The 25,900-nt window shown below is 50.7% G+C and overlaps 1 protein-coding gene across 1 annotated transcript in view; it reads right to left on the bottom strand.

The window, feature by feature from the left end:
* LOC136586548 (polycystin-1-like protein 1) overlaps positions 1-21,853 on the bottom strand; it is a 258,667-nt gene extending 236,814 nt beyond the window's left edge. The window contains exons 1-2 of the mRNA XM_066584683.1: positions 21,766-21,853; positions 4,619-4,739 (exon numbers count right to left, since the gene is read on the bottom strand). Coding sequence (XP_066440780.1) covers positions 4,619-4,739; positions 21,766-21,853 — 209 coding nt within the window. The remainder of the gene's footprint in view (positions 1-4,618; positions 4,740-21,765) is intronic.
* Positions 21,854-25,900: the final 4,047 nt, after the last annotated feature.

Genomic DNA, 25,900 nt, shown 5'->3' with positions numbered 1-25,900 from the left:
GGCCACTGTGGGGGAGGGGGGGGGTCACCATCACCCCCTGGGGCCACTGTGGGGGAGGGGGGGGGGGTCACCATCACCCCCTGGGGCCACTGTGGGGGGTCACCATCACCCCCTGGGGCCACTGTGGGGGGTCACCATCACCCCCTGGGGCCACTGTGGGGGGTCACCATCACCCCCTGGGGCCACTGTGGGGGGTCACCATCACCCCCTGCAGGCCACTGTGGGGGGTCACCATCACCCCCTGCAGGCCACTGTGGGGGGTCACCATCACCCCCTGGGGCCACTGTGGGGGGTCACCATCACCCCCTGGGGCCACTGTGGGGGGTCACCATCACCCCCTGGGGCCACTGTGGGGGGTCACCATCACCCCCTGGGGCCACTGTGGGGGGTCACCATCACCCCCTGGGGCCACTGTGGGGGGTCACCATCACCCCCTGGGGCCACTGTGGGGGGTCACCATCACCCCCTGGGGCCACTGTGGGGGGTCACCATCACCCCCTGGGGCCACTGTGGGGGGTCACCATCACCCCCTGGGGCCACTGTGGGGGGTCACCATCACCCCCTGGGGCCACTGTGGGGGGTCACCATCACCCCCTGGGGCCACTGTGGGGGGTCACCATCACCCCCTGGGGCCACTGTGGGGGGTCACCATCACCCCCTGGGGCCACTGTGGGGGGTCACCATCACCCCCTGGGGCCACTGTGGGGGGTCACCATCACCCCCTGGGGCCACTGTGGGGGGTCACCATCACCCCCTGGGGCCACTGTGGGGGGTCACCATCACCCCCTGGGGCCACTGTGGGGGGTCACCATCACCCCCTGGGGCCACTGTGGGGGGTCACCATCACCCCCTGGGGCCACTGTGGGGGGTCACCATCACCCCCTGGGGCCACTGTGGGGGGTCACCATCACCCCCTGGGGCCACTGTGGGGGGTCACCATCACCCCCTGGGGCCACTGTGGGGGGTCACCATCACCCCCTGGGGCCACTGTGGGGGGTCACCATCACCCCCTGGGGCCACTGTGGGGGGTCACTATCACCCCCTGGGGCCACTGTGGGGGGTCACCATTGCTACTGAGGCGACTGTGGGTGGCGATATTGCTACTGGGGCCAATATAAGGGACGCTATTACTACTGGAACCAGTATAGGGGACACCATTACTGCTGGAGCCAGTATTGGGGACACCATTACTACTGGAGCCACTGTGGGGGTCACTTTTACTACTGGGGCCAATATAAGGGACACTATTACTACTGGGGCCACCAATATATCTGATAACTATTACTACACGGGGAAATTACAGTAGCAGCAAAGTGGATGATCTTTTGAAAATCTCATCCACACTCTGTGGAAAAAAATCTAGACATCTACCCGATGAATATTGACATCTGGTGCGGGATTTAATTCTGCAGCATGTTAATGTTAAATATAATGTATATCAATAGCCTATCCAGCACTCCAGCGTACCTCACTGCTTGGTACTGGGCTTTAATCACAGCCGATAGTAAATATATGGCACTGGGTTAAAGCTCCTGCAATTTAGCTGTAGCAGGTAAGGTTCTAGACTGTCAGACACTAAAGAGAGAAGACAGAACAGGTTTTCAACATGTTCTGCCTTCTCATTTGACCAGCGCTCACAGTGACTGTCACACTAGAGTAAAGTCTTCTTCTGTAACTGGTGCTGCCACGAAAAACATCGCCCTAGTGTGACATCGGCATCGATGGATGCCCCAGGTACAGTGGAAAAGTGTAACAAACAAAAATAAAAACAGTGTGAATGTTTCCCAGGTTTCATATGATGTCATGGTGGGCATAGTAAAAACAAGTAAAAAGTAAAAAACAGAGTTACAAAAATTAGTAAAAGAAAAAAAAAAAGAAAATGACCCACCGCTGGCGCCAACCTAAACAGTCGCCATACCTGCCCTATAATCCAAGATCATACAAATTATATATCAAAACGCCCAAAACAGAATGGTGAACCCATTACTGTGCTTTATTTTACCATAATTATATTAATTTTAAAAATAACTGCTTTTCTTTTTTTAAATACTTTTTGTATACATTACCCTTAATAAAAGAACAAAACGGAAAACAATGTAAGTAAACCGGTATTAAAAAATAGTCCCATTGTAGGGTCCCAGAATGTCATCCTGGTCCCCTCCATAGATGTCATACATGTTTATCTCATGTAGATGCACTGTGCAAGCTGATATCCAGTGTGTGTGTTGCACAGCTGCGGCACATGAGATGTTAACTTCATAAAATCATAGTCCGCCTGTCAATGTATCAGTCTGTCATGTCATGTGGTATAAGTGAAGGTATAAATAGGAGTGCTTGAGGGCGGGAAAAAGGAGTCCATCTTCACTGAGAGTGCCATCTTGCCTGACACAAGAGAGAGTGCTAACCCAGAGCCACATGGAAGCACCTTCAGCTTCCATGTAGGTGAAGATGGAGGAGGAGGAGAGATATCCCGTAGCAACTGCATTGTGAATGAGAGTGGAATGCGCTCAAGCCTAAGAGAGCAAATGTAAGTAAACTTCCCTGACAAGGCCAGTGCAGGGGTACTAAAACAAGACTTAAACGTTTGATTTTTCTACACAACCGTCCAGATTCAGGATCACCGTGCAGAGGTACACCCGATATTTGTCACGCATCCAGAAGTCTATGAGAGCGGGGTGGAGGTACTGATGTTCTGTGGCATCTTTCAGTCTAATAGAGCTGTGTTAAAGTCTAATTACTGCACAGTATAATTTTACCTGCACTGTACAGTTGAAAGCCTAAACTACCTTGCACCATTGTTTATATTCAAGTAAAGTTAATACCGGGCCCTAACTGTTTCTGGGGACCCGGGGTGCTATACATCCGTATCAGTGTTTATTCTCCGCCGTGTGATACATCTGTGTGTGGGAACGGTGGCGTCACCCGTGACAACTACTACTACCCCCCTTATCCCGTTTATTGGCATTCCCTATCCTAGGGGTGTTGATGGTGGACTGCAATCCTGCTCTGGCCTTGGCTGTGTGTCATCCCTCTGGGAAGAGTAGCCAGTAAGTGCCGCCATGACAAGCCCTCCCAGCTCTTTACGTTTGTCAAGTGTCCAGGGTACCCCTCTGGGGTGTTGCACCGTTTGCCGAAAAAAGAAATGCAGTAAAAATACATTTTGAGAGACTTGAAAAAAGAAAATAATATAGGACCATAAAATCACCACATGGGTATAATGGCTAAAAAGTGCCTAGTCCTTTAGGACTGAAATACTCTGGTCTTTAATAGGTTAAATATTCACCTGCATGGAGCCATAACATGGCCATGTGCACAAAGTCTTATGCTGGGTTCACAGTTTTTCCAACATTCTTTCTAAAGCCTATAGCATGCTATGACAATGAGCGATTTCATGTCCACGAGTGGAAATCAATTGCGATTTTCCGCTCGCGGAGAAGAAATTGCAGCATGTTGCGATTTTGTGGGAGCTCTGCTCGGACGGCTTCCACTATAGTCATGGAAGCCGTCCGTCCTGCAGCCATTCCGCAGTCATCATTGCAGTACGGTAGCGGGATCCACGTCATCGCCTATCGATGGTGCGGTATCATCTGTACTACGCATGTGAACCGAACGGCACATCCGCAGCACAGGAAACACAATGCCGGTCAGCTCTGCTGCTGAATGTATCTATTATACTGTGTCATGTGGTACAAGTAAGATTATAAAAGTGACTTCTGAGAGCGGGAAGAGATCCATCTTCAGGAGGAGAGTGCCAACACAGAGCCGCATGGAAGCACCTTTAGCTTCCATGTTGGTGAAGATAGAGGAAGAGGAACGACTAGTGTCTGGAGAGTGGATGTGAGAGGAGTGAGTCCCTTCCAGAGAGAGAGTGCATTACCGCAGTTCACTAGAACATGTACCCGTTCACACTACAGGCATTATTTTTCCTGTGTGGCCATCCGCCATTAGGATCACTGCACAGAGGTACGTAATTGTGACACCCACACGGATGTTGTGCGGGGTGCATCTAGGATCAGCCTTTCTTCAATAATTGTCTGCCTAAGTGTTTGTGGAGTGACCCCCTACCTTTTACCTCCTCCGGAGTATACCCAATGTCCAGGACCAGTGACACATAGATAACGCGGACTATAGGGCTGTATTGTTGCTGTGTATTCTCCCTAACTCCGAGCCTCAGCCTGTAGTGTTTATGCAAGTGAATTATACCTGTATCTATCTGTCATATCCGGTTTATTCAAGTAAAGTTTTACCGGGCCTCATCCGTTCCTGGGGATCCGAGGTACGACACACAAGTCTGTGTTTATTACTCTGCCGCATAGATTGACGGTGTGTGGGAAGGGGCCTAGGCCTGCGGCCATATGCACAGTAAGTGTATTGCGGTGTTACAGGATCACTTTTCTTAGAGACAGCATCCATATCTATGCATTTACACAGAGTCATTTTCCTGAGCTTGCAGTTTTCATATATGACATTTTTGTATACCAAAAACAATTCCCATTTGTCAGCCTCTTGATGAGAGACTTCCTGGGGCCTTTTTTAACCTAGTAGCTTGATTTCTACAGACTTCTCTTACAGGACCAAAAAGATGGATGCATTGTTGTAAACGAACAAGAAAACTTACTTATTCTGCAGACAGAATTTGGAACAAACTGGTAGATCTCCCTTGTGAGCCGGCTGAGTCTCATATCCATTCTCTTGAAAATTGAGTGAGCTGCGATTGAAGCACCCGATATACCAGGGATCTAAGAGAAAACGGGGAATTAGTTTGATTACCATCATGTAAAAGTATCAGAAAGAAAGAAAAACTTTTTTTTTAATAAACATGCTGGTTTTCATTTCTATGATCATCTACATTTGGCAGCTCTCCTTGGAAACAGAAGGATAAAACCTATAGAGTTGTAGCAAAGGGTAACCAGACCAGTAATGCCTAAGGAGTCCTCCACACGGGCGATGCAATATTGCATTGGTGGTTTGTGCAATAGCGCTGCTTGAAATATAAGCCCTACCCAAAAATGTGCCCTAGTTACATAAAAAAGAATCACCTAACAGCCACTGTCAGGTTGAATGACTGATTGGCTGAGCCGTGGCACTCGAGAACCAATAAGAGCCAGCGCTTGATAAACCAATCACAGCCATTCAACCTGACAGCGACTGTTAGGTGATGTTTTTGTTTTTCTCCTGCAGATAGGGCTTATTTTAGGGTTTTTACAGTAGAATGTCGTACTGTAAAAGTTGCATCACCCAGGACAAAAAACACGTATTCGTGGTATGCGATGTAACAGAAAGAAGAGCTCCATAGGGAAACATGGGCTACACAAATCGCGGTAATATTTAGCAACCTGCAAATTTATTTCCTCGCTATGTCGCAGGCTACAACATCGCTAATGTGAAGGAACCCAATAAATAGCATGGGCTTCACATGCGATTTGTAGTTGCATCGCGAGAAGATCACCTGATTTTGTCACCCGTGTGAAACAGGCCTGAAACTCTGCGCCGCGGTTTGTGCGTTAAATCTACAATGGCTTTTGTTGCGTTAAAACATCTTTATTAGAGATGAGCGAACCTACTCGTTTGGAGTAATTACTCGATCGAGCACCACGATTTTCGAGTACTTCCGTACTCGGGTGAAAAGATTCGGAGGGCGCCGGGGCGGGGGGGTAGCAGCGGGGAACAGGGGGGAGCCCTCTCTCTCTCTCTCCCCCCCCCCCCCCCACTTCCCACTGCAACCCCCCACTCACCCACGGCGCCCCCCAAATCTTTTTTTTTACCCGAGTACAGAAGTACTTGAAAATCGCGGCGCTCGGGCGAAAAAGGGACATGGCCGAGTAGGTTCGCTCATCTCTAATCTTTATCTGTCGATTATCACAAAATAACCTCAACAGTAAGTCCTGTACTGACACCTGATATATTATACTTAGTTATTAGAGCGCCCCCTTGTTACAGTCCTGGGTATAATAGATGATGGGAGAGATCTCTGTATTATCCCCTGATATATCTATACATAGTTATTAGAGCGCCCCCTTGTTACAGTCCGGGGTATAATAGATGATGGGAGAGATCTCTGTACTGACCCCTGATATATCTATACATAGTTATTAGAGCGCCCCCTTGTTACAGTCCTGGGTATAATAGATGATGGGAGAGATCTCTCTACTGATCCCTGATATATCTATACATAGTTATTAGAGCGCCCCCTTGTTACAGTCCTGGGTATAATAGATGATGGGAGAGATCTCTCTACTGATCCCTTATATAACTATACATAGTTATTAGAGCCCCCCTTGTTACAGTCCTGGGTATAATAGATGATGGGAGAGATCTCTGTACTTACCCCTGATATATCTATACGTAGTTATTAGAGCGTATGGGAGTATGTTTTGGTGGGCCCTTATATTGCATCTCCACTTAAAGGGGTTGTCCCGCGCCGAAATGTTTTTTTTTTTTTTTCAATAGGCCCCCCGTTCGGCGCGAGACAAACACAAGGGATGGGTTTAAAAAAAAAAACAGTTTAGTACTTACCCGAATCCCCGCTCTGGGCTCTGTGCAGTCCATTGCCGATTCCAGCCTCCTGATTGGCTGGAATCGGCACACGTGACGGGGCGGAGCTACGAGGACCAGCTCTCCGGCACGAGCTGCCCCATTCACCAGGGAGAAGACCGGACTGCGCAAGCGCGTCTAATCGGGCGATTAGACGCTGAAATTAGATGGCACCATGGAGACGAGGACGCTAGCAACGGAGCAGGTAAGTGTATAACTTCTGCATGGCTCATATTTAATGCACGATGTATATTACAAAGTGCATTAATATGGCCATACAGAAGTGTATAACCCCACTTGGTTTCGCGAGACCACCCCTTTAATTTCAATGGGGTTGTGGGAGCATGGTGCCATGTGCTAGGTGTACATTATTCGTTATGTACTTACATATAATATACACACATATGTATATGTAATTATTATATGTAAGTGTAATGTCTATGTAGATTAGTTTAGGAATATGTATATTTTCTCTTTATATGTTATGCATATTTACATTTATCTATAATGTCTATTCATGGAAAGTACTTCATGTATATTTATATGTATCTGTGCATGTTTAACCCCTTAAGGACACGGCCTATTTTGGGCTTAAGGACGCAACGATGTTTGGGGGATTTTCATCTCCATTTTTCAAAAGCCATAACTTTTTTACTTTTGCGGCCGTATAAGAACTTGTTTTTTGCGTGGCGAACTGTAGTTTAGATGGTGCCATTTTTGGGTACACAGACTAGATTGTAAAACTTTTATATTTTTTTAATGATAACTGGGAGAGAAAACGCATCAATTCTGCCAGAGACTTTTTTTTTTTACAGCGTTAATTATGCAGCATAATACAATACATTTTTTTCCGTCGGTCGGTGCGATTACAACGATACTAAAATTCTTGTATTTTTTTTAGGTTTTTCCACTTTTTTGGATTAAAAACCTTTTTTTGGAAATCTTTTTTTTTCTATATCGCTGCATTCAAAGTCCTGTAACTTTTATTTTTCCATGGACGGAGCTTTGTGAGGGCTTATTTTTTGCGAGACGAGCGGTAGTTTTTATTGGTACCATTTTGGGGTACATATGGCTTTTTAAAATCACTTTTATTGCATTTTTTGGGAGGCAAAATGCTAAAAATTTGCATTTTGCCTGTGTTTTTTAGCGTTTTTTTTTTTTTACACTTTTTGCCGTACAAAATAAAAAGCATGTTTAAGTTTTTGTACACATCGTTACGGATGCGTCAATACCACATATGTGCCATTTTAATTTTTTTTATGCTAATATGAGAAAAATCACAAAAAGGGTTTTTTTTTACATTTTTCTTTTTTGTTCATTTTTATTAGCTTTTTTCTTTACACCATCTATGTCCCTCTGGGGGACTTAAAGCACAGCACTGATGATCTCTGTGATAATGCATGGCAGGACTTCTGTCCTGCCATGCCTTGTAGCTTATATAGCGATCCCAGGCACTGGCAACACAGGACGCCAGCATCTGGCGTCCTGTCGCCATGACAACAGGCCGGGCTCTCTGCGATTATATTGCGAGAGCCCGACAGCTTCACAGAGGGAGCGCGCAAAACACGGAGCTGTCGGATTCCTGCAGCAAAACAGCTAGAAGTGGAAGAAGCCCTTTAACAATACAACATAGATGAGAATATCTGTTCTGTTTGTATATAGTGTCAGCAGCTGTATGTATGTGACCGTGTATATATATTCTACAATGTCCACATATGTCATCTATATTCATGTTGGTAATATCATATGCCATGTAATATGTTTGTATCTAGTGCTTGTGTATTTATTATTAATATTGCAATGTCTGTACATATTATAAATGTCCATATAAGATGTGTTATATATATATATTTATACACAGTCTACATATAACGCACGCAGTGTTTACACATATAATATCTGTTACCTTACTTTTGGTGTGTTATGCCTGTTTCTGTAATATTTTTATATAAGGTTTATATAATTCAACAATAAAATACATGAAATAATAGGTCAGTATTGGGATTTTCCTAGATGTTTTTAGGTTGTTGAACTTTGACTAATTCTTGTTGTTTGATAGACGAGCTCCTCAAGGATGGAGAGCTGATAGAACGGACTGGGAGTCTATGAACATGACCTTATGGGGAATACACCTGGGCAACTATTGGCTCTGGTATTATTGTTCTTGTTGAGGTGCGATCTATTACATTATGTCTTTATTCATTTATCACCCGCCTTCGGGGAATGTATATACAGCTGCACTCATTTTGCTGGAGTAGCTATTATTCGCCAGTCTTCACATGTTGAGTTTTTCGTTGTTTTGATTAATGATATTCAAGTGGTAAATATCATGTAAATTAAGGGGCTTTGTTTAAATTCATACATTTTAGTTTTTTTGTTAAGTTTACAAGAAAAAGTTGATTAGGGTTGGGTTTGGTAATAATATGCAAGTGGAAAATAAATGAACGCTCTCGTACATCCGTAATATATATGTGTATGTGATATGTTTCTATATCCCGTTAATGTTTCTGTGTACTGCATTAGCACATCAATATCTGTATATAGTGATTAGAGATGAGCGAGCGTACTCGAGTGAGTAGTGCCTTATGCATCTCAAAAATTTGGGTGCCGGCGGGGGGCGGGGAGCGGTGGGGGAGAGCGGGGAGGAACAGGGGGTGAAGATCTCTCCCTCACTCACCCCCCCCCCCCCCCCCCGCCGGCACCCGAATCTTTAGAGATGAGAGGGCATGTACTCGCCTAAGGCACTAATCGCTCGAGTTGCCTTAGCGAGTACGCTCGCTCATCACTAATAGCGATGTCCACAAATGTATTCACGTTATATATTTAATGCACATATTGTTCGTGCTGATAATGTGTATATGTATGCCTGTATAGCTATTCTATGTATATGTGTACATGTGATGTACTCCGATGTAATTGATGTAATGTTAATGTCATTGTATTTATGTACATTGTATATTGAATAACTAGAGATGAGCGAACCTACTCAGTAAGGCCTCCTTCCCACGAACGGATTTACGCCGCGTAAATCCGCTGCAAAAATCCGCTGCGTTGCCCCATGCTATTAGGTTCTATTGAACCTAATAGCACAATGCTCACGATGCGGAATTCCACCGCGGAATTACGCACCGTGAAATCTCCCGTTCTCACCCGCAGCATGTTCTATTTGCCGCGGGTGTACGCGCTGACGGCTTCCATTGCAGTCAATGGAAGCCGTCCGTTCACGCTATCTCCCGCTGCAACCAGCGGAAGATAGCGTGAAAAAACGCTTCCCCGCCTACCGCCGCGCGTCATATGACGCGGCCGGCCACGTCACGTGACGCGGTGGGCGCGTCACATGACGCGGTGGGCGCGTCACATGACGCGGTGGGCGCGTCACATGACGCGGTGGGCGCGTCACATGACGCGGTGGGCGCGTCACATGACGCGGTGGGCGCGTCACATGACGCGGTGGGCGCGTCACATGACGCGGTGGGCGCGTCACATGACGCGGTGGGCGCGCCACATGACGCGGTGGGCGCGCCACATGACGCGGTGGGCGCGCCACATGACGCGGTGGGCGCGCCACATGACGCGGTGGGCGCGCCACATGACGCGGTGGGCGCGCCACATGACGCGGTGGGCGTGTCACATGACGCGGTGGGCGTGTCACATGACGCGACGGCGGTGGGCGGGGAAGCGTCTTCACGCTATCTTCCGCTGGTAAGTATGGGGTCTCTGGGGGGCGCCGTGACGGGCTTCACTGCGGAATATTACGCGGCGGAGCCCGTCACGCTCGTGGGAAGGAGGCCTAAGGCAGTTACTCGAGCGAGCATCACTCTTCTCGAGTAACTGCTTAGTGATCCGAGCAGGCTCGGGTGGGCTGCGGGGGTGAGAGGGGGAAGAGAAAGATCTCTCTCACTCTTCCTCCTGCTCCGCTTCCCCCCACCCCTGCAGCTCACCCGAGCCTGGCAGCCCACTAGGGATCTCACATACAACGTTCCACAGCCAGGCACGGTGCCCCAGCTGAAAGTGTTTTGGGTGCCGCCACCGGCATTCTTCTCGGTGTAGAAGGTGACAGTGTGCTGGGAAGCAGGGAGCCGGCAGCGGCGTCAACAACCTTTATTGTCGCCGCACCAGAAGGCCGGCACCCACCCCTGGCGGCAGGATGTAAGTTTGAAATCGCAGCCACCGTACCCATAATGCCTGTTCATACACCAGCAGGGAGCAGACAGCGGCGGGGGGCAGAAACACTCACAGCGGTGCAGAGTACAGCAGGACAGGGGATCCCACAGCGCGTCGTACCCACAACCCCCCTTCACAGCGCGGCCGACAGCAGGGAGCAGAGTACTGCCGCACAGGGATCACACAGCACCACAGCATCATCCGGTAAATGAAAGAAGCCTCCACCAAGTTACTAGGATACAGCGCCGAGTTAATGTCACTGACAGCCGGGTAACAGGGGCCAGCACTGCGCCGGGGAACACACAGGGAGCGCGCATCACAGACCTCTGCACCTTCCAGGACCTAGAGATCTTCCGCCAATCGGGAGCTAGGGGTGTGACAGGGGCGTTCCCTAGTTTGTTGGTGCAAACTGTGTCCTGTCCTGCTGGATCGTTTATCATCTCTGAGCTAGTTAAGCCCTTAGGTTCCAGTGCGGGGTCGTCCTTATTTGGGCGATCACCCTGCTTGCAAGCAGGGTTCTGGTGGATGTTGTCTCGTTAGAGTAGGGACCTGCGAGACAATGAGGACCCTTGAAGTGGCTTGCAGGCTTAAGTGACTTGGCCAATCCACGAACTAATACCTCGTACTTTATAGCAATTCCATCTATGTGTGCAGGTATGTGATGTGAGTGTTTTGGTCGTTTCTCAGTCTTATGTTGTCTGTCCGTGAGTCCAGGTCCCAGTATGCAGTTCACTGTCCCTTTGGTGTTCCAGCCTACTCTAACGAGACAACATCCACCAGAACCCTGCTTGCAAGCAGGGCGATCGCCCAAATAAGGTCGACCCCCCACTGGAACCTAAGGGCTTAAAGGGGTTGTCTCGCGAAATCAAGTGGGGTTATACACTTCTGTATGGCCATATTAATGCACTTTGTAATATACATCGTGCATTAAATATGAGCCATACAGAAGTTATTCACTTACCTGCTCCGTTGCTGGCGTCCCCGTCGCCATGGTGCCATCTAACTTCGGTGTCTTCTTGCTTTTTTAGACGCGCTTGCGCAGATGGATCTTCTCCCTTCGGCTGGTCTCAGAAGCATCGGCGTTTTGGCTCCGCCCCCTTGTACGAGTAATCGCGTAGCTCCGCCCCCGGCACGTGCCGATTCCAGCCTCCTGATTGGCTGGAATCGGCATGTGATGGGGCGGAGCTACGCGATGACGCGTACAAGGGGGCGGAGCCAAAACGTCGATGCTTCTGAGACCAGCCGAAGGGAGAAGATCCATCTGCGCAAGCGCGTCTAAAAAAGCAAGAAGACACCGAAGTTAGACGGCAACATGGCGACGGGGACGCCAGCAACGGAGCAGGTAAGTGAATAACTTCTGTATGGCTCATATTTAATGCACGATGTATATTACAAAGTGCATTAATATGGCCATACAGAAGTGTATAACCCCAATTGATTTCGCGAGACAACCCCTTTAACTAGCTCAGAGATGATAAACGATCCAGCAGGACAGGACACAGTTCGCACCAACACACTAGGGTCAGCATGCAAGAGAACACTTACACAACTCTTGTCCGGCCACCTGCACAGACACTGGATAAGACCCTGTTCACACATATAATACATACACAGACATGCAGGAAATCCAAACCCTAGAGTGAAGGTATACCAGCTTTCTTTTGCAGAGGGACGGATATATATCCATATCCATCCATCCATTATATGCAGTATACCCATGGGGATTGGCTAGTAGGAGTAACTTCACACACAGCCAGCTCAATTTACGTTCACCTGTGAAGCTGTGCTGATGGAAACCTGTAGAACCACAGGTCCCAGAAGCACAACCTAACAACGTCTGGATAAAGACTAAGGCCTCATGTCCACGGGGAAAATCGGGCCCGCTACGGATTCTACATGGAGAATCTGCAGCGGGTCCCTCCTGCCCCGCGGACATGAGCGCTTAAAATAGGAATTTAAAAGAATTTACCTATCCGTAGCGGGCGGCGAAGCTTTGCTCTTCCTCACGGCCGGATCTTCTCTTTCGGCCGGCGGATGAATTCCTTACGCCGGCGGCACGTCGCCGGCACGTCGTCGACGTGCCGCGCGCATGCGCCGGGCACATCCGCCGAGCCGAAGCAAGGGAGATGCGGCCGTGAGGAAGAGAAGAGCTTCGCCGCCCGCTGCGGGTGAGTAAATTCTTTAAATTCCTATTTTAGGTCTCCCGCGGATCCGGACGGCTTCCATAGGCTTCAATAGAAGCCCGCGGGAGCTGTCCCCGCGGGAGACCCGCACGAAAATGGAGCATGGTCCAGATTTTTTCATGCTCCATTTTTTTTAAAATGCCTTTTATTGACGATCCGCGGGTATTTATCTACCCGCGGGTGGTCAAAGCATCCCTATGGGGTGCGGATCCGCGCGCAGGAGATCCGCTGCGGATTTTAAATCTCATTTTGCCCGTGGACATGAGCCCTAAAGGTTTTGTTGACATGTCATTGGAAGTTTCCACAATTCCCATTAATTTAGGTGATGATTTTCTGATGACATGGTCCCTGTAAATAAATTATCATCATAAATCACAAAAAGGCCACAAGATCAGCTAGTAGTGTCAGAAGTAAATGGCTGGTACTCATTTCTTCCGCTTCTGTTTCTTACGTATATGGTGCCTTTTATAAGTACTATTATAATCAGTGATCTAAGATACGCAGATGACCCGACCCCCCTGGAAGCAGAGACAGCAAAGCATCTGAAGATGCTGATCCTGAAGCTAAGAGAAGAAAGTGAGAAGATGGGACTTTACCCGAACATCAAGAAGACGAATATCATGACCGCTGCCGACAAGGAAGCCCACATAAGGGTCAACAACGAGTGCATCAAAGCAGTCCATAGTTTTGTATTCCTTGGGCCCCTCATTGATCATAGCGGCAGCTCGATGGGTGAGATATAGTGTTGTTTGGCACTGGGTGTACGGCCATGGGGAGCATGGACCCAGTAGTGAAGTCACCATCAAATTAAGGTTAATCACAGCCATTGCCTTCCTGATTGCAACCACTGGTCACACGGGGTCACAATTGCAACTTGGCCCCCTAGTGAATGGGGGATGCAGGCCCCACCACATGCCGTTTCACCGCTGCAGCCCCGACCCTCAGGGAGGGGAATGACTGTTACCAGAGGAGCTGGCAGCCAATTACAGGCTGCAGATTCCCCCAGGCACATGCTCCTCCCTTGCACTGATAGAGTTCTCCCATTGTTTTCAATGGGGCCGGCGCCAGTGTGAAGGCAGCTTGAGGGTGGTTTCACATCTGCATTGGGATTCCACTTTTCTGCTCCATTCAGGGAGTAGCAAAGGGGAATCCCCGCGGTCAAACAGCTCTGATTCTGGACCAGCTCAGCAGCACCACCTATTGGATGAAAACATTCTTACAATCAATTTCTGAATTTTCATGAAAAAAATATAAATAATTGAGAAGAGGACACCCGTCTTGACCTCCTTCAGACCTTTCATATTCCCCACTTAAGCAAGAATCCTGGGCCGAGGTTCATTCCATTCTTTAAAGTGTCAAACATGGCCATAAAACCAATACTCCCAAATTCTCCTGCGACGTTGCGACTTGAAGTTGCCCTTCAGTATGACCTCATCTGCTCTATGCTATGTCCCTGACCACAAAAATGTCTTGCCCTCTCCAATTGAGCGGCAATGAGATCTAATCCTGGCTCTCAGTTTTTGTCCTGTACTGCACATGACGGCATGTCTCCACCTGCTTTTTTTTATTTTTTTTTTTATTTCCTGCGCCGTTCCAATGTAATTGCACGAGCGATGTTGATTACGCATCCATAGAGCACATTGGGCTCTCTTGTGCGCAAGACGCTGCAAAATCGAACATGCAGCTTTCTTTTTTGCACTCACGAATTATGTAATTCCTACTTGCAAACGTGAGTGGAACCATGTATGGCAATGTATTTAATTGCCTGCGAATTAGCATGTATCACAGGCACATACAGCACAAGCGTGATACATGGTAATCATGTGAGCCCGACCTAATGGGCTACAAAGAAACATTCACGTAGTCCAGGAAATGAGTCATGTTGGAAAGCTTATGCCAAGGGGCGATCAGGTTTGTAGATTTGTTTTGCAGCTGTAGGCAGCGCGGTTTATGTATAAGTACGGGGATGGGGGGGCCCGAGCTGAACTTTTGCACCCGCACCCCTGAGCCTTTAGTTACACCCCTGTTTGTAGGTGATAGGATCATGCTTTGCTAGACCTCTTGTGTCTTATGGTATATACAGGGGTCTTCATGTTTGGATAAAGAACGACAGTTAAAAGCAAAGTTAATTATTCAAGACAGTCTAATTAAAATGAGGTGAACTCAGAGATAAGTTCTAATACAACCACTTACCTCCCCTACACCTGGACACTGTTTACCAGGCTGTTCTGCTTGATGATCAGTGTATTGCAGTGCATCTCCTAGGAGAGCGATGGACCTCGTGAAGGGCCCTCACATGGGATCTGGATAAGAAAACAAGTCCCAACAGGCGGCTATTCTGGTCATCTGTCCTAAAGATTGATGATTGTTGACCGGACAATTAGTGAAGTGCATCTAATGAAGAATCAACTACTGCCATGGTGCCTGGCCCCGTGTAGATCACTGCTGCCCAACACAACATACTCGCATGAATGGACTCTACGCCAACTGAACATCTACTATTGTGGAAGGCCGTATGCTCTCCGCACATAGAATCCCGCGGGCCCATGCAGTGGCTCTGCGCACCCTGAGGTTTATCACACAGGTATTACGTTTTACAGCTGACCGCATGGCAGCAAAAAATGCATGAACGAAAGAAACCCGCGACCAAGTCACGGCTAAGCCTTACGGTTTCTCGCCCATTCACATGGCCGGATGCAGTGTGTATACACCGCAGCCTGGAATTCCATCAGTCATGAAGAAAGCCTTCAGCTGAGAGTTTAGCAGCGTGAGCCGCTAGCGCTACTAAACCCCTCCCCTTGCTGGCAGCTTCTGGCAATAGAAGCTCCCATAGAAGCCAATGGGAGCTGCCGGCAAAGGGAAGGGGAGGGAGGGAGGTTGTGAAGGAGTATAGCAGCACGAGACTCTGCTAAATTCCCTCCTCCTCCCTCCCCTTGCTAGCAGCTCCCATAGGCTTCTATGGGAGCTGTCGGCTGACCACGGCCAAAGGATAGGGCAAGACCAGTCGCCTCATTTTATGTGGCCCACCGGTCATGCTTAATAAAGAGGCTATCCAGGCAGCACCTGCCGAGATACACCGGGGTCTGAGCAGAAGCTGCAGTGTAACAGCCAGTGTTTGTAATTGTACCACCTCTAGCTTAGATATAAGATGTGATACAAGCTGGCATGGAGGCTCTACTACCGTGTTGTACCTCTTCTAACTTGGATACAAGATTTGATACGGGCATGTAGGCTCTAGTACCCTGTTGTACAGCCTCAGCTTGGATACAAGATGTGATACGGGCAGGTATGGAGGCTCTAGTACCCTGTTGTATCCAAGCTAGAGGCAGTACAACAGGGTACTTGGCCAAGAGTGTACTCGGCTCTGCAGCAGCAGATGGTTATACGCAGAGTCTATCCCCCCTCACTGTACTCGGCTCTGCAGCAGCAGATGGTTATACGCAGAGTCTATCCCCCCCTCACTGTACTCGGCTCTGCAGCAGCAGATGGTTATACGCAGAGTCTATCCCCCCCTCACTGTACTCGGCTCTGCAGCAGCAGATGGTTATACGCAGAGTCTATCCCCCCCCTCACTGTACTCGGCTCTGCAGCAGCAGATGGTTATACGCAGAGGCTATCCCCCCCCCTCACTGTACTCGGCTCTGCAGCAGCAGATGGTTATACGCAGAGTCTATCCCCCCCTCACTGTACTCGGCTCTGCAGCAGCAGATGGTTATACGCAGTGTCTATCCCCCCCCTCACTGTACTCGGCTCTGCAGCAGCAGATGGTTATACGCAGAGTCTATCCCCCCTCATTGTACTCTGCTTTGCAGCAGCAGATGGTTATACGCAGAGTCTATCCCCCCTCATTGTACTCTGCTTTGCAGCAGCAGATGGTTATACGCAGAGTCTATCCCCCCTCATTGTACTCTGCTTTGCAGCAGCAGATGGTTATACGCAGAGTCTATCCCCCCTCATTGTACTCTGCTTTGCAGCAGCAGATGGTTATACGCAGAGTCTATCCCCCCCTCACTGTACTCGGCTCTGCAGCAGCAGATGGTTATACGCAGAGTCTATCCCCCGCTCACTGTACTCGGCTCTGCAGCAGCAGATGGTTATACGCAGAGTCTATCCCCCGCTCACTGTACTCGGCTCTGCAGCAGCAGATGGTTATACGCAGAGTCTATCCCCCGCTCACTGTACTCGGCTCTGCAGCAGCAGATGGTTATACGCAGAGTCTATCTCCCCCTCACTGTACTCGGCTCTGCAGCAGCAGATGGTTATACGCAGAGTCTACCCCCCCCCCCCCCCTCACTGTACTCGGCTCTGCAGCAGCAGATGGTTATACGCAGAGTCTATCCCCCCCTCACTGTACTCGGCTCTGCAGCAGCAGATGGTTATACGCAGAGTCCCCCCCCCCTCACTGTACTCGGCTCTGCAGCAGCAGATGGTTATACGCAGAGTCTATCCCCCCCCCCCCTCACTGTACTCGGCTCTGCAGCAGCAGATGGTTATACGCAGAGTCTATCCCCCCCCCCCCTCACTGTACTCGGCTCTGCAGCAGCAGATGGTTATACGCAGAGTCTATCCCCCCCCCCCCCTCACTGTACTCGGCTCTGCAGCAGCAGATGGTTATACGCAGAGTCAAAGGCATCAGAGCCCTGGCTTACAAGTCCCCAACAATTCGCTGGCCTTGGTTGTGCCACATCGAATATCTGTTTTAGACATATTTTGGGCTTCTCAGGACACTTTTCAAAAGTGATTGCGGAGTTTGAAAATATGGCAAGAGGAAGAATTCCCCTTCTTCAGGCGGCGCTGCGCTCCGTGGCGGCGGGTGGTTTCACCTCAACTGGCCTGAATCCGCCTTACTGATACATTCAGCACATATTCTGAGTTTACTTTTTCGCCATTAGACACCATCAGTCAGGGCTCATGTCCACCACCGTGTCTTCACTGCATATTACACGTGCGTTGTATGGACGTGCGATACGCAGTCGGTGGACTGATACATGTGCGTGTAGACGCTATGGATATCCATGAGACGTAGATGGCAGCCGGCTCCTCTACGTACCGCGCAGCGTCAGCCCTATAGATTTGTATCCGCTGCGCGGGATACGCTGTTCGCACACAATACCTTCTATGAGCGGCGGTTAAACATCAGGAAATACAAGAACACGCGGCGGAAGCATCGATGTCCGCGCTCCGAGCTTCTGACACAGGAAGGAGGACATAATGAACAAACAGCGCGTGAAAGCGCCGGCCATCCGATCCGGGATCCTGCGTACAGCGGTACGTATAAAGCACCTCCGGGGATCACAACCCTTCTAGTAGAAGCAAAGGAGGGCGAGGTGTTGTGGCCAAGTGACATACCCTCAGGCCTCTGTCACACGGACGCGTTCGTACAACTACTAGCTGCGAGAAAACCGAACACGGTCGCCACGTAAAGCGGCGGATTCCAATACCATCATTTACATCGGCGATTTGTCCTGCCGTGATTTCTCCTTGCAGCGTCAGACGATCATCCGTGACCGACGCTAAGACGAAACATAGTGTGTTCAGTTTATTGCGCAGGTCGTTACGGACGCGATGATATCAAATACGTGTAGGTTTTTTCTTTATCCATTTTCAATACAACTAGGGGAAAAATGCGCAAAAAAGGTTTAGTTTACACTTTTTATATCCCTGCGGAGGACTTGAACCGCAGCCGCTCTGATCGTTATAATGTACTGCAGGACATCTGCACTGCAATACCTCATCACTTGTAATAGCCATCATAGGCAATGGCAAGATGGGACGTCAGTATCTGGTGTCCTGTTGCTATGGCAGCCAATCGGACCTCCGCGGTTACATTGCGGGGGTCCGATGACGTCACAGAGGGGTTTAACAGCAGGGATCGCTGTCCTCATGTACCCCCGCTATCGGTAACAGCCGGCTCACTTTTGACCCTGCACCATCTACATGACTTAAGTTTATGTCCTGTTGTGTCAAGTACCCCCCAGCCGGGACGTAAACGTACATTCTGTGGCGTTTAAGGGTTAATTTAAAAAAAAAATCCTATAAAATCCTGACGGGTCATTTCACTGTTTCTGTAGAGTAATTACAAGGCATCCTCAACGCGCTTCCCACGCCGGGGGCGGGGAGACGGGACTGGAAAGGGTTAATGCTATGTGGTGGTAATCTGCGCTCACGGTGTGGCGGTATTTGCCCCTCGTATAGCGGTACTGTTGGCCTAGGGGTGGTCTTATGGAGGGACACTAAGGCCTCATGTCCACTGGCTAAATGGAATTGCGGATTCCGCAGCGGACTTTGCCCATAGGAATCCATTGGCCATTAAACTGATTTTTGCCCCCGCGGATGGCATTCTAAAAGAACAGTTTTTTTCGCGCGCGAGAGAGAAAGCAACGTGTGCGGATATCTGCATGCAAAAAAATACCATTTAAGGCAAATCCGCGTGGAATCTGTCGCGAATATCCATGGCAGATTCTGCACGGATTGTATTTTTCGAGTGGACATGAGGCCTAAGGCTGGCTTCACAGGGGATCGGGATGTTGCTGCGCCAAAATCACATCTTTGTGGGAAAAAACAAGAAAATCGCGAGTGGCAGTGATGTGTTTGAGAGACCACGCAGCGCCGACGCTCAAAAGGCGCTGGAAGAAAGTTGTGATTTTCTGCAGAGGCCTCATTCACAAGGGCTACAGAGCATCTCATGTCAGAGATCCCGCTGGACCCGCGAGCCTCACAGACGTGGTTTGTAGCCCGTGTGAAGGAGCCCTGAGGAGGTGATGAAACGGTCGCGATGACCGCCGCGCCATTTTAGTCCATTAGCAGGATTAAATCCGAGCGGCAGAGAAGTCACAGATTCTTCTGCCAACTCCTGCAGCTCGCTGCGCCGTGTGAACGTTCGCCGAGGCGGCTTCACGCAGGCGAGAAACGTCGCACGAGATTTGTGCATTTTGAGACGCACAAATAACCCCCGTCTTCTGAACGGGGTCGGGCAAACGAACGATGTTAACCCTCAAGGCACCGCGATGCAGGAAACCGCGGCACATGCTATTGTCCTGCGCGCTCTCACATCGCAGCACCCATAACTTACAATGCGGCCGGCGGCGGCACAACGCTAGGAGCACGCGGTGCGATGCGAGGTTTCCCACTGAAAGCAATAGGGGAAACTCCACGATCCTCCGCCGCCGCTGTGATAACCGCAATGGCGGATCGCTTCTTCCCCGCAGTGATGGGAGGCTGTCTTCACATGAAACCATCTCGCACTCCTGGGGACGTCACATGGTGCGGAAGGAGATATGGGCGCGGAATTCACGGTCTGATATCGCGCTCGCCCGTGTGAGGTCCGCCTTAGGGTCGGTTCACATCTAGCAGATTATCATGCGAATCCGCAGCAGATTTGACCCTTTGAATTGACGGGATGATTTCCGCTGCGACCACCAGGGGGCGATCATATCGGGGCGGTTGGGTATTTTCACACAGCAGATTTGGGAAGGACTCGGGAGTCCAAGTTGTGTGAACAGCGAGGGTCTTTGTTTCCCTTTGTTGCCCCTGCTTGTCCCCCAGCAGCCTCTAGTGGGCGCCGCACGGCAGATGGTGTGACACCAGTGTGAATAGAGTTACAGGGAGGCGTGTGACCGATGTACGCAGAGTTTTGCGCCACTTACTTCCCTTCACAAAACCTCCCCCGCCAGCGTCTGGCCGCCATTCAAGGAGGTCAGCAGTGGTGGAGCCAGATCTGTGTGATCACCTGAATGGAGAATAAACGCCCGGGTGAAGGAGCGATAAAACACAGTCGTTGCCGCGTTTGGACGCAGAGACAACCGCCGCAGCGCCATTTATTCCTGGGGAAAACGGAACTAATTCGGAGGCTGTTTTTTTTGTAAACCCACCAAAATCAACGGAAATCAGAAACATTTAGGCTGGGTTCACACGGGGCGGCTTTGCCGCACGGCATCTGGCCGCGGCCGCTAATCTCGGGATTAGCCAGTCATGTGGACCAGATTTCACAGAAACCTCGTCCACAAGGACGGCCAATCCGCTGCAGTAAGTCCGGCTGAAACCGCGGCTGCGGCCGCCGCAGCCGCGGTCTCAGAAGATGCAGCATGTCTGTTTACCTTTCCTTTTTTGTTTATTTTCGTCGCGGCCGCGCTCTCCTCTATGGGAGCGCTGGTCGCAACGGAAAAGCGAGCGGCCGGGCCGCTTCAAAGCTGCCGCGGCTTAAACCGCGGCTGTTCTCCCGCCGGGAATCTCGCGGTCTTTGCTGCGGCCAAACCGCGAGATTTCCGACGGGAATCCGCCGTGTGTGAACCCAGCCTTATTTGTGCGTTACTTTAGCTTTTCTGCTTCAAAAACAGAGCGGAGGCGGATTTATGACGAACGCGCCAGAACGCTGCCGGCAAACCGCATCCAGACCAGCGCTTACGGTTCACGATGCGCCGTATTCCACTCCAAGTTACAGGGCGATTCTGTCCGCCGCCGCACTGGGATGCTCCAGTCACAGTACATACGCCGCGCACCATGTGATGAGCGGGGCCTGCAGCCGCTGATCTCTGCAGCTTCTTCACACCTGCGTCATGTGCCGCCAATAACCCGCATCACACCACCGGCTTCACAGGGAACTAAACACCGCAAGACGTCCTGTGGAGGTGTGAATGAGCCCCACGGGGCGGTTTATGGACCCTAGTAGTCACACAGCTGTCATGGCGGCCACTGGGGGACCCAGACGTCAGCCCCTCCGGGGCACTGCCAGCGGCCGGCACCCCGCGGCCCCTCCGGGGCACTGCCAGCGGCCGGCACCCCGCGGCCCCTCCGGGGCACTGCCAGCGGCCGGCACCCCGCAGCCCCTCCGGGACACTGTCAGCGGCCGGCACCCCGCAGCCCCTCTGGCGGTCGCCCCACTCACCGGCCTCGAGGCTCCACGGGATGACGCAGCAGACAAGCAGCAGAGACAGGACGCGGCCGCCGCACAGCTGTGGGGGCGCTGCTGTCATCTTGGCCAACACTCAGCAGACACTGACAGAGACATGCAGGGACAGGCAACAGCAGCAGGGGAGCCCCCCGCCCCGCCCCGCCCCCTCTTCACACCTGAGCCCCGCCCCCTCCTCACACCTCAGCCCCCCTTGTAGGAGCCCACTTACTGCGGCCGGTAGAGGCTTCTCCTCACTTGTTACATCCTGCATTTAGGAAATGTTTTCCTATATATTTTTGTCTAGTTTTCATGTTTTATCTCCTTGTGACCCCTGCAGCGTAATATACCCGGACCCCTGCAGCGTAATATACCCGGACCCCTGCAGCGTAATATACCCGGACCCCTGCAGTGTATTATGTATGCCCGGACCCCTGCAGTGTATTATGTATGCCCGGACCCTGCAGTGTATTATGTATACCCGGACCCCTGCAGCGTAATATACCCGGACCCCTGCAGCGTAATATACCCGGACCCCTGCAGTGTATTATGTATGCCCGGACCCCTGCAGTGTATTATGTATGCCCGGACCCTGCAGTGTATTATGTATGCCCGGACCCTGCAGTGTATTATACCCGGACCCCTGCAGTGTATTATGTATGCCCGGACCCTGCAGTGTATTATGTATACCCGGACCCCTGCAGCGTATTATACCCGGACCCCTGCAGTGTATTATATATGCCCGGACCCTGCAGTGTATTATGTATACCCGGACCCCTGCAGCGTATTATACCCGGACCCCTGCAGTGTATTATATATGCCCGGACCCCTGCAGTGTATCATGTATGCCCGGGCCCCTGCAGTGTATCATGTATGCCCGGGCCCCTGCAGTGTATTATGCATGTCTGGACCCTGCAGTGTATTATACCCGGACCCCTGCAGCGTATTATGTATGCCTGGACCCCTGCAGCGTATAATGAATACTCGGACCCCTGCAGCGTATTATGTATACCCAGACCCTGCAGTGTATTATGTATGCCCGGACCCTGCAGCGTATTATGAATACTCGGACCCCTGCAGCGTATTATACCCGGACCCCTGCAGTGTATTATGTATGCCCGGACCCCTGCAGTGTATTATGTATACTCGGACCCCTGCAGCGTATTATACCCGGACCCCTGCAGTGTATTATGTATGCCCGGACCCCTGCAGTGTATTATGTATACTCGGACCCCTGCAGCGTATTATACCCGGACCCCTGCAGCGTATTATGTATGCCCGGACCCCTGCAGTGTATTATGTATGCCCGGACCCCTGCAGTGTATTATGTATGCCCAGACCCCTGCAGCGTATTATGTATACTCGGACCCCTGCAGCGTATTATGTATACTCGGACCCCTGCAGCGTATTATAACCGGACCCCTGCAGTGTATTATGTATGCCCGGACCCCTGCAGTGTATTATGTATGCCCGGACCCCTGCAGCGTATTATGTATGCCCAGACCCCTGCAGCGTATTATGTATGCCCGGACCCCTGCAGCGTATTATGTATGCCCGGACCCCTGCAGCGTATTATGTATGCCCGGACCCTGCAGCGTATTATGTATGCCCGGACCCCTGCAGTGTATTATGTATGCCCGGACCCTGCAGCGTATTATGTATGCCCGGACCCTGCAGCGTATTATGTATGCCCGGACCCTGCAGCGTATTATGTATGCCCGGACCCCTGCAGTGTATTATGTATGCCCGGACCCTGCAGCGTATTATGTATGCCCGGACCCCTGCAGCGTATTATGTATGCCCGGACCCTGCTGCGTATTATGTATGCCCGGACCCCTGCAGTGTATTATGTATGCCCGGACCCTGCAGCGTATTATGTATGCCCGGACCCCTGCAGTGTATTATGTATGCCCGGACCCTGCTGCGTATTATGTATGCCCGGACCCCTGCAGTGTATTATGTATGCCCGGACCCTGCAGCGTATTATGTATGCCCGGACCCCTGCAGTGTATTATGTATGCCCGGACCCCTGCAGCGTATTATACCCAGACCCCTGCAGTGTATTATGTATGCCCGGACCCCTGCAGCGTATTATACCCGGACCCCTGCAGTGTATTATGTATGCCCGGACCCTGCAGCGTATTATGTATGCCCGGACCCTGCAGCGTATTATGTATGCCCGGACCCCTGCAGTGTATTATGTATGCCCGGACCCTGCAGCGTATTATGTATGCCCGGACCCCTGCAGTGTATTATGTATGCCCGGACCCTGCAGCGTATTATGTATGCCCGGACCCCTGCAGCGTATTATGTATGCCCGGACCCCTGCAGTGTATTATACCTGGACCCCTGCAGTGTATTATGTATGCCCGGACCCCTGCAGTGTATTATGTATGCCCTGACCCTGCAGCGTATTATGTATGCCCGGACCCCTGCAGCGTATTATGTATGCCCAGACCCCTGCAGCGTATTATGTATGCCCAGACCCCTGCAGCGTATTATGTATGCCCGGACCCTGCAGCGTATTATGTATGCCCGGACCCCTGCAGTGTATTATGTATGCCCGGACCCTGCTGCGTATTATGTATGCCCGGACCCCTGCAGTGTATTATGTATGCCCGGACCCTGCAGCGTATTATGTATGCCCGGACCCCTGCAGTGTATTATGTATGCCCGGACCCCTGCAGCGTATTATACCCAGACCCCTGCAGTGTATTATGCATGCCCGGACCCCTGCAGCGTATTATACCCGGACCCCTGCAGTGTATTATGTATGCCCGGACCCTGCAGCGTATTATGTATGCCCGGACCCTGCAGCGTATTATGTATGCCCGGACCCCTGCAGTGTATTATGTATGCCCGGACCCTGCAGCGTATTATGTATGCCCGGACCCCTGCAGTGTATTATGTATGCCCGGACCCTGCAGCGTATTATGTATGCCCGGACCCCTGCAGCGTATTATGTATGCCCGGACCCCTGCAGTGTATTATACCCGGACCCCTCCAGTGTATTATGTATACCCGGACCCCTGCAGCGTATTATACCCGGACCCCTGCAGTGTATTATGTATACCCGGACCCCTGCAGCGTATTATACCCGGACCCCTGCAGTATATTATGTATACCCGGGACCTCTGTGAAGTCAGCACCCCATCTTTCAAAAAAAAAATCAAAAAATGTATCTCGGGGGTGCTAACTTCCAAAAATGATATTACTAAAATCAGCGAGAACTTAGTAGATATGGTTCTAGAGCTTCGAGCATTAAGAGTTTTCTTCAGAACTCTGGAGCCTCAATCTTAGTGTAAAAAGAGCTGCATTAAGGTTTTTACAATTGTGCTTACCTCCGTGTGAAACCAGCGTTATTTAGGTGAAAATGGTGCAGTTCTGAAGCTGTAGGACAATCTTATCAAGGAAAGGTTCCAAGAGGTAGAATTTAGTGGCGCCAATGTACAGGTGCCAACTGCATGACAAGACCCAGTCAGAAGGCCCAGATTCTGGAAAGTTGGTGGATCTCTCCAACTGCCCCTCACACACACTAACCAAACGGGGCCAAAAGGATCCTGATTGGGTCATTTTAATACAAGAAATAGCTAGTTCTTTGTGGTTGGAGGCATATAATGCAGTCTGGTCAGCCGTGGCCCCTGCAGGACCCGCAGCAGCGGTGGAGACATTCATATATAATGCAGTCTGGTCAGCCGTGGCCCCTGCAGGACCTGCAACAGCGGTGGAGACATTCATATATAATGTAGCCAGGTCAGCCGTGGCCCCTGCAGGACCCGCAGCAGCGACGGAGACATTCATATATAATGCAGTCTGGTCAGCCGTGGCCCCTGCAGGACCCGCAGCAGCGACGGAGACATTCATATATAATGCAGTCTGGTCAGCCGTGGCCCCTGCAGGACCCGCAGCAGGGGAAGAGACATTCATATATAATGGAGCCTAGTCCGCCGTAGCCCTCCAGGACCTGCAGCAGGGACATTCATATATAATGCAGCCGAGTCAGCTGTGGCCCCTGTAGGACCCGTAGCAGCGGCGGAGACATTCATATATAACGCAGCCTGGTCAACTGTGGCCCCTCCAGCACCTGCAACAGCGGCAGAGACATTCATATATAATGCAGGCTGGTCAGCTG

This window comes from Eleutherodactylus coqui, chromosome 12, assembly GCF_035609145.1.
Source record: "Eleutherodactylus coqui strain aEleCoq1 chromosome 12, aEleCoq1.hap1, whole genome shotgun sequence".
NCBI classification, from domain to species: domain Eukaryota; kingdom Metazoa; phylum Chordata; class Amphibia; order Anura; family Eleutherodactylidae; genus Eleutherodactylus; species Eleutherodactylus coqui.
This window is presented reverse-complemented; position numbering and strand designations above follow the sequence as displayed.